The sequence below is a fragment of the Hordeum vulgare genome, chromosome 5H, assembly GCF_904849725.1.
Source record: "Hordeum vulgare subsp. vulgare chromosome 5H, MorexV3_pseudomolecules_assembly, whole genome shotgun sequence".
Classification (NCBI taxonomy): domain Eukaryota; kingdom Viridiplantae; phylum Streptophyta; class Magnoliopsida; order Poales; family Poaceae; genus Hordeum; species Hordeum vulgare.
The window spans coordinates 438,663,845-438,674,153 of record NC_058522.1 but is presented as its reverse complement, the minus strand read 5'-3'; the positions used below and the strand labels follow the sequence as shown (position 1 = coordinate 438,674,153).

Below are 10,309 nucleotides of genomic sequence, written 5' to 3'. Positions count from 1 at the left end.
GTTCTTAGTCACCAAACAATTGCAATTCAACTTATTCGCAACAAAGTCTAAGTAAGAGTTCTACATACTCAATCATCATATAGTCTTCTATGATTTATAGTACTCAAAGCATATTTTTAGAACAAATGACATCCATCAAACACAGATAAAGATAGGGGCTTAATGTTTCGCCTCCCAACTCATTTATCATAGAGATAATTGTCAACAATAATAAGTCATGACCAAATATATATTTGACTGGCCGTATGTGCCTAGATCTTTCCCCACCACATGATGCTTGCCAACTAGAGAATAATTGAGGCTGAAATGAGAATTCATACTATTGACCCTTGCATAAAAGTAAATACTAAAAGGTAAAAGATAGGCCCTTCACACAGGGAAACAGAGGTTGTCATGCACTTTTTGATTTTGTATGCACAATCCCTTAATGCAAAAGAACCTCGTGTTATATTACCCCTTATGATAGCAACCTCTATTATGTAGTCCGTCGCTTTTATTACTATGCCATCACAAGTTCGTACAATGCTCAATTTTCTCTTACACTAAATGATCAAACACATTTAGAAGCAATTTTTATTGCCTTTTTGCACCGATGACAACTTACTTGAAGGATCTTATTCAATCCATAGGTAGGTATGGTGGACACTCATGGCAATAAACCGTCTTTAAGGATTTTTGGTTACACAAGTAGTATCTCTACTTAGTACGAATTTTTGGCTAGCGAAAGATCCTAAGCAAACACCACATGTTGGAGGATCCATAACAATATAACCTCTATCCAAATATACACAACCATAACTCATTACATTGTATTCCTTGTCCAACTTCAACCAATTTTCTCAAGTTTGAAAATAATTAATGGGTATTCACAATCATAGAAGATTTCCAAGATAATATATTTATATGTGAAAGTTCTTTTTCTTATACCAATCATTCATGAATTGCTTGTATGACCAATATTGTGATTGTCAAGCTTCAAAAGATTTCACTTTCTAAACCCAATGCGAAGCTACTACTAGGCATGATACGAACATATAATTTAAACTTCGTGATATTCAATTCATTCAACAATTTACTCATAGGGTATAAGTGAAGCACAAGAGCAAACAATCAAACTACTCTTAAAAGATATAAGTGAAGATTAATGAGTAGTTAAACAATAAAATATCTATGTGAAGACTCTCTCTCAATAAAGATTTTAATATCTGATAATTTTATTCAAACAACAAACTAAACAAAATGCATTCAAAGAATATCACATATCATATGGACAAATAAAAATTTAGGCTCAACATAAGCTAACCGATAGTTGTTGATGAAGAGAGGTGGGATGCGTAGCATCCCCAAGCTTAGATGCTTGAGACTTCTTGAAATATTTACTTGGGGTGCCTTGGGCATCCCCAAGCTTGAGATTTTGTGTCTCCTTAATTCCTCTCATATCATGGTTTCGCCTAAGTCTCAAAAATTTCATCCACACAAAACTTAAAAAGAACTCGTGAGATAGGTTAGTACACATAAAATTAAATCAACTCTTTATGTACTGCCAAGACAAGTTGAATAATAGTTTTCAAACATTAGGTACTGTATACTATCATTTCTGTAATTTATATATATCAATATAAGACATGGAAACTATAGGATAAGTAGATAACGAAACTATGACACCAATCCGAACAAACAAAACAGTTTTAGAAATCTATATAAAAAGTGTAATTCAATAAACTCAACAATTCTCAAACATTAGGACGTGATAAATAATTTGCATTACAGTACTGTGTAAAAATTTCAGAAACTTTTCACGTCCCAGTAAAATATGATAATTCAAATATCACAGCATAAGTTTCTGTTTTGTACAGCATACATCACACATGCAATTCAAGCATTCTAAAGGCAATTGTTGGAAATTTTTATTGAAAAACAAGATTATAAATAACATATAACAGAGAACAACAAAACAAAATGACACACCAAGCAAAACACATGTCATGTGATGAATAAAAATATAGCTCCAAGTAAGATATACCAATAATATTGGAGATGAAAAAAGGGATGCTTACCGGGGCATCCCCAAGCTTAGACGCTTGAGTATTTCTTGGATATTACCTTGGGGTTCCTTGGGCATCCCCAAGCTTAATTTCTTTATGCTCCTTATTCTCATCGTATTGGTATCTCACCCAAAACTTGAAAACTTCCATCACACAAAACTTAACAGAACTTCGTGAGATGGGTTAGTATGATAAATATAGATTATTCACTTAGGTACTTTCAATACAAGATTTATAATTGTTCTCACGTAATACCTAATGTATTCTATTATTCCCATAATTAATGTCACTCAGTAGAAGTCATGGAAACACTAAAACAAGCAAACTATGCACGCAAAACAAAATCTATCAAAAACTGAATAGTCTATGAAGATATGCATTAAAACCATACTTCCCTGACTCTTAAAATTCTGAAAAAATAGGAAAACACAGATAATGTGCATATATATATGGGGTAAGAATTTCAGAATCATTTTACGCTCCAGTAAAATCACATAATTCATTTACTGGACGCAAAACTTTTTGTTTTTCCACAGAATGAAACAAACAAGTATCCACACTATCCCAAAGGCTTTACTTGGCACTTCTTGAAATAAAAGTTATAAAATAATGCACTAGATTAATCATGTGAACACTAAGAAACACAACGGATAAATATTGGGTTGTCTCCCAACAAACGCTTTTCTTTAATGCCTTTTAGTTAGGCATGATGATTCCATTGATGCTCACATAAAGATTGTAGCGAAACATGCAAAAGAGCATCATGAACATTATTTTTATGGTTCATTGGTATTTACAAGGAGATGATTATTTTTATGAGAAAGTTCCATGAATTTTTTTACATTGTTTTCATGAGCATGAACACAAGTGTTCAAGGTCGACCCTCACTTCTCAAAGGCACAACTTTTCAATCGCTTCTCTTATAAAAGGAAAGTAAATTTTTGTGTGTTTTTAATTTTTCAATTTTTTTGTTTGTTTCACCCACAACTAAAGAAATAAAACAAAAATAAAATAAAATCTACTTAGTGATAGAAGCAAACAAGCATACACGAAAATATTAACCCCGCGCTATTGCTCTGCGGCAAGGGTGCCACAAAAGAGCTTGATATTCCCCAAGTGCAAGGAATCATCGTAGCACTTCCCAAAGATAAAAGTGGTAAGTATGGAGTGTCGAACCCACAAGGATATAAAGGTAAGGTCATTATTCTCTCAAGTCATATCTGCCACCGATACAACTCTACGTACACCAAGTGTTTGCTTTTATGTAGTAACGAGAAATAAAATTGCGTTCTGGGTATATAGAAGATAGCTTTGCATGATATTGGAGAACTAAAATATTAAAATAGTTGATGCATTAAATAGAGTTAGAATATATTAAAATATATTACAAATAGCGAGTGTGGAATAATGATGGTATGGTGTGCAGAATCATCCTGGGCAATTGATGACGAGATCGGTAATCATTTTTGCAATTATATATGAGGGAGAGGCATGAGCTAACATATTTTTCGTACTTGGATCATACGAACTTATGATTGGACCTCTAGCAAACATCCGCAACTAATATAAATCATTAAGGTAAAACCCAACCATAACCTTAAGTATCAAGTCCTCTTTACTCCCATACGCGCATAACTCTCTTACTCGGGTGTAAGTTTCTGTCACTCTCTCCACCCACTATAAGAGATTCATGAATATATTGCAACACCCTCCAGTGTGAATCTTTCGCGTGTGCACCTCACGGAAAGAACCTTAGGACATCACCAAAATAAAACATACACTCAAACCGATCAAGATCATCAATCAACCCAAAGGACAACATCGATCTACTCAAACATCGATAGCAATCAATCATTGATTAATACTATGTGACATGAAACACCATGTTCAAGTAGGGGATTACAGCAGGGTGCGGGAGAGTGGACCACTAAAAGTACATGAGGAAGGCGATGAAGACGGTGATGTTGATGAAGACGATCACCACGACGATGGTTCCCCCAATGGCACTCTGGCGCCATCAGAAGAGAGGGGGAGAGAGTCTCCCCCTTTAGGCCTCCTCCATGGCCTCTCCCAAGATGGGGAGAGGTTCTCTCCTCTGGTCCTTGGCCTCCATGGATCCCGGAGGGGCTATCGCCCCTCCGGGATTGGATCCCTCTCTCTGTTTCTCTCCTGTTTTCACTATTGTTTTCTCTCCAAATTGGTTTTTTTGTCGATACAAAGAGTTGCGGCGGAGGAACTTCTGAGGGTAATTTCTAGAGGTTTCTATATTTATAGGATTTTTAGGCGTTGGAATCATGCTAAGATAGGCCATGAGGTGCCCACTAGACATCAACCCACCAGAGGGGGGCTCGCGCGACCTTGTGTCTAGTGGGTACCAGGGGGAGACGACCGCCAGGGGAGAGAGGGGGTGTGGGGGTGGGGGCGACGGACGTTAGGGCGCCATCCTCTTTGCCTTCTGCCCCCATCGGCAAAGAGGTACAAGGCAGACGACAAGAGATGGTGGAGGTGGTATGTGCCATCACGCGCTCTTTGCCATCTGCCTGCTGCCTCTTTACCGTCAGCTGGCAGACGACAAATTTTTGGCTGATGGCAAATAATATCTTTGCCATCAGTCTGCTCTTTGCTGTCTGGTCTGTGGCAACGGACGACAAAGGGGGCCGCCCTCTGGTGGTTCTTTGCTCCAGCACTTCTCTTTTCCTCCAAAAAAATCGTCAAAAAGTTTCGTCCAATTTCGAGAACTTTTATTTCTGCACAAAAACAAGACCACGTTAGTTTTGCTGAAAATAGCGCCAATCCGGGTTAGTTCTAAATAAATTATATAAAATGCAGAAAAATCATATAAAAGTATTGTAAACATAAGCAAACATGGCATGAATACTTCATAAATTATCGATACGTTGGAGACGTATCAATCATGCATATAAATGATAAACCTAAACTCTAAATCCATGAAAAAAAACTATGAGGAGGCACACATACTCTATAACTCTAAGCTCCCTAGTTTTAAAGAGCTTGTATTCAACTAAGGACTTCAATTAGAATTGGGTCATCCGATTTTGACCGGGTCAACAAAAACTCAAAGCTCTCTTGTTTAATTCTTTTATATTATACAATATGCTTACTAATTTTGAAGGACTCACAATTAATTGAGGTATTTAATTTAGAATTGGCTCATCCAATTTTGACCGGGCCAACAATTTATCAAGCTCTCCTATTTAATTCTTTTAATTCATTATGTTCCCCAATTTTGAAGCTCTTTCATTCAATGTCGGTTTTGAATTGCAATATTACACGGGCCAATAAATTTCAAATCAATCAACAGCAAACACCTATGAAAATATATCAATTCCGCACACCCTCCCACCGCCTAGGAAATAGAAGCGTCACCATGTGACACTGTAGCATCAATATAGTACATGCAACCACAGACACATAAATCTCTCCACATAAATATAGGTTGGTTAGAGGATAACACACAATCACACCACAAAGGGTCCATCAATCACCGCATATAAATAAAAATAAAACACAGTCTATCATCTCCCACATCCGTCAAACTAAAATATTCCATCAGTTCCAAAATATAAGGGGTGTTAGTTTTTTTAGAAAGTCAAATTTCTTTAACATTGACCAAGTTTAGAGCAAAAATATCGAGATCCATAATATTGAACAAAAAAAGTATGGAAACTCATTTCATGATGAATCTAAAAGTACTGATTTGATATTATGGATTCGTATATGTTTCTCTATAGATTTGATCGAACTTAAAAGGTTTGAATTTTCAAAAAAGTACTATAAGAGTACCTTATATTTTAAATTAGAGTGATTATTTTTTTTAAGAAACCCAACAACACCATCGACGCATCAAAGCGCGCCCAACGCTTCTAGTATGCACTAAATGTAGCCCTAAACTCTAATTACAAAAGATGCACTAACCCTAATAATTCCTACCATGTCACAAGCATAACCCTAAATCCTAAGATTCGTTTGAACCCACTTACTCTAGGAGGCATATACCTAAAAAGCACTCGGAGAGGGAGGTAGAGGAGGAAGAACACTTACTACACGATGCCCGAACACTAAAGCCCATTGATGGCTGCCCCCATGCCAGAAGCCCATATGTTGCATGCCATGGTCGTCGCCACCCGCAGCCCAATATCCCACTACGGCTACGAATGGGTGAAGGGGAACGCTTCAGTGAAGGGCTCGCTGTGTCGGCAAACTATGACTACTGATCCAACTGTCCACCTCCGAGAATCCATCATCCTCGCCTCTCGTCCCTGTGCCAAGCCAGTTGTCCACCTTTGAGAATCCATCACCCTCACCTCCCACCCCTTCGCCGCCACCTGACTCATCGCCGTCGCCGCTAGGTTTAGCAACCACCGCCATCGCTCGATAGAGAGAGAACGAAAGGGGAAAGAGGAAAGGGACAAGCAGAAAGGTGGGAGGACGGTCTGACCTAGCACAAGGCCTTACGATCGTCAACCCCGTGTCCATCTCGCTTGTCTGACGTGGCAAAAGACTCGCGGGACAACCGTGTGAGAAATCGTGTTAAGTGCCTCAAAACGATCATTTGTTTTTATTAAGAAATTTACAATTAGGGCACCCTAGATTTGTGATAGTAATTTCGTGTCAAACATCGAATCCGATGGGTTTTTTTGCAGTTCACTCGCCATAAGAGGGAGAGAAAAAACTCCTTGCTACCATGCTAACCGTCGGCGTCCCCGATTGGCATCCTATCTATTAGTATACCTGGGCATACTTCAGACCGAGCCGGGCTTCGGGTCGGACCAAAAAAGCCCGATGCTGAAAACTCAGGTTCGAATCGGGCCTGACCAGATTATTAGGCCTAAATATTGGGCCCAAGCCCAACCTGAACCGAAAAAAGCCTGACCCGGCTCGACCAGCCCTGTCCGACCGTGACTTCAAATCAGTATTCTTTAAGCCCGAACCAGGTCCAATCTAACCGTCGGGTTCAAATTTCAGACCCGAGCCCAGCCTAAAGGCAAATTTAGGCCCGGCCCGGCCCGGGATTTGTGGGCCGTCCGGGCCGGGCTGCGCGTGGCCAGGTAGAGCAAAGATGCTTTCTGCCATGTGAAGTGCATGCCCATACTTCGATGGCAAACTGGCGACATCATCGCGCGCACCCAAAAGCAGGGGACAAAACTCTGATTTCTCAAGCAAACCCAACAGCTTTCCCCACTCCCCGCTCCCCACTCCTCACTCCACCCAGCAATGACAGACGATCCCGCCGCCGCGGGTCCCGGCCGAGAAGCGCCGCCGCCGCCGGCCCGGCCGCCGAGGCCGCTCTCCGTCGTCTCCGCCCTCCCCTTCTGGTTCTACCTCACCGCCGCGGTCTCCCTCCTCGCGCTCCTCCTCCCCCACCTCCTCTCTCCCCACGCCCCCCCTCCCCTCCCTCCTCTCCTCCGCCGCCACCTCTCCGACGGCCGCCTCCTCAAGCTCCACCCAGGCCCCGACCTCTTCGCTGTCACCTCCCGCCCCGCCGCCCACTCCGCCGCGCACCACCACCCCGTGCTCGTCCTCCCGGGCCTCGCCGCCGGATCCTTCTCCTTTCGCCGCCTCCTCTCCTCCCTCTCGTCCCGGGGCCTCGTCGCCGCGTCCGTCGACCTCCCTGGCCAGGGCCTCTCGCCGCCCCCGGCCGCCCCTCCTCCCCGGACGAACCCGCTCCGGGAGATCATGGACCGCGGCATCTTCCACGCCTTCGAGCACCTCGTCGAGACCGGCGAGGTCCCGTTCCAGGAAGCGGCCCCCGAGCCGTCCCACTCCTTTTACGCGGCCAGCGAGGCGGCCGCGGCCGTGGCCCGTGCCGTGGACGCGCTCGGCCTCGCGCCTGTCCACCTCGTGCTCCACGACTCCGCCCTCGCCGCCGGCGCCGCCTTCGTGTCCGCCAACCCGACGGCCGTGCAGAGTGTCACCCTGATCGACGCCACTGCCACTTTGCCGGCTTTCCCGGCGGCGGTTCTCGGCGTGCCGGTGCTGGGGAGGCTGGTGCTGCGGGTGCCGGCATTGTTCAAGGGGCTGATGCGTCTGTCCTGCGCCCGGGGGATGGATGCAGAAGAGGCTGACGCGCACAGGGCGGCGATGCGTGGGCAGGGGAAGAGCGATGCAGTGTTTGAGGCCTGGAAGGCCATGAATCAGAGCTTTGATCTGGCAGAGTGGAGGAGTTCTTCAGAGGAGGTGAAGAGGCTGCCGATGATGGTTCTGTGGTCGGGTTCTTGGTCGGATCAGTGGATCGATGAGGGGAAGAAGGTGACCAAGGCGTTGCCGGACGCCAAATTCATCTACCATTATGGCGGTCGATGGCCTCAGGTTAGTCTGTTTGTCTACACATGTTTATCAATTTCATTTTTGGGGAGTATGCCTAGTAGTCATGGATGGACTGGTTTCTTTTGTGTTAGCTTAGTTGATGTAGAGATACATACATGGTCATGGTTGGTCTTCTGCCTTTATGTGCATCATTGCTACAAAAGAGTCGAGTTAGAATTGAATCAAATTAGTACTTGCTCAAAGTGGGACTTCTAGAGATTTCATAATGAGATGATGTCGATCAAACTGCCAAATAGTAGGACGGTTTCAGAATGAATTGATCATGAAATTTCTTGACGAAATTGTTCTACTAGCACTGTTATCATGTTCTCCATTGGCAAAGGATGCACACATTTCGAGAAACGAGTTGGTGCTCACAATCTCATCCCTGTATCTTATAAGGGGGCAACTAAAGAACTCCTCTTATAACTGACTGATATATGACCGTCTGTAGTCTTCTCTTTTCCCTTGCAAGCATGGCTGCTTAACTATAGTCATCTTGCCGTCATTGCGGTTCTATTTTTAGTAGGACTGATGTAAGACGTTTTAGATCACTACTGTAGTGACCTAAAACGTCTTATATTTGTTTACGGAGGGAGTACTGTATAGCAAACAAGCAAGCTGAGATTATGATTGGTTTTTTTCCCTTAATTTGAAATTCTCTTATATTTGTTTACGGAGGGGGTACTATATAGCAAAGAAGCAAGCTGAGATTATGATTGGTTTTTTCCCGTTAATTTGAAATTTCAGGTGGATGCATCTGAGGAAATCTCAAAATTGATAGCAGAGTTTGTGACCATGTTACCAACACCTGCGACAGAGCACCAGTCTCAGAATATGGACCAATCATCCGACAAACCAGCAGATGCTCACAGCGATCATCCAGCTTTATGAAAACCATAACTATCAGATTCATGGTTAAGAAATGCCTCACAAGCATCCATATGGCTCGACCAAGCGATGTTTTTCTGCCTTGGACAATTCTTAGCTTCTGCTGAAGGGGACGATGGTCTCTTCTTTACAGTCATCATATTGCTATCTGTTTCCCCTTTCATGTATGATATCATCCCGTAAAAGTTTGAAGAAGAAAGATCGCCTGTAGGGCCTCTTCTATTCATCTTTCGGGTGATGCTGTCAAAATGTAACTTGAGACAGTTTTTGCCTGAGGGAAGTTCCTGTTAGGGTATTCTGTAATGAGGTTGAGCTCGCATAACCTGATTTAGCGTAATGAGGTGGTTTTGTTGTTTCGTATAGGTGAAATGTACTCCCGTACTAACCACTGCATTGTACACCCTGATAAGTTTACTTTACACCAGAGTACACTGCATTCTCTAGCTGACTACCAGGCAGTTTGAAATTGTAGCTGAGTATCAAAATAGTTAATTTTGATAACTTGGAGAAAATTGTTGTGTACGGACCATCACTAAGAATTCTCGAGGCTATGCTCGATTATAGTGCAAAAAGGGCTGATACGCCACTGCCAAACTTACCAAGCCCCCCCCCCCCCCCCCCCCCACACACACACACACACAAAAGAATCTTCCATGCTCGCCCGGCTGACGCTCCTTCGTGGCGACAGATCAAGGCATTCCAGGCCAATGCCGTCCGGTTCCCATTGACAAGCAACCCCAAGACCCGCCATTGATGCAATGCTCACCTCCCATGAGTCCGCCTCACCTCACATGTTGGCCCGAAAATGAGCTGCCTCTGCATGCCCAAGACACCCAAACATGCCACAACCCTTCCAGCTAGGCTGCAACGCTGGGAGGAGCTGGAATCGGAGCCGAACAAAATTGGAATTGCTCGCTGGAACAAGAAGCCATGATGAGAAGCTGGTTTTCTTGAGTGTTGAGAAGCCCGGGAGCCTCCGAACACGCCATTAGTTAATATGTACTCCCACATCCCTAAATAAATGGTCTACAAATTCAGTTTAAAAG

General features: G+C 43.2%; 1 protein-coding gene across 1 annotated transcript; it reads left to right on the top strand.

The window, feature by feature from the left end:
* The first annotated feature begins 6,137 nt into the window (after positions 1-6,137).
* On the top strand, positions 6,138-9,623 carry LOC123396838 (protein AUXIN RESPONSE 4). The gene is made up of 3 exons (XM_045091639.1): positions 6,138-6,338; positions 7,227-8,375; positions 9,123-9,623. The coding sequence occupies exons 1-3, from the start codon at positions 6,138-6,140 to the stop codon at positions 9,264-9,266; spliced, it is 1,494 nt and encodes a 497-aa protein (XP_044947574.1). The 3' UTR covers positions 9,267-9,623.
* The last annotated feature ends 686 nt before the right edge of the window (positions 9,624-10,309 follow it).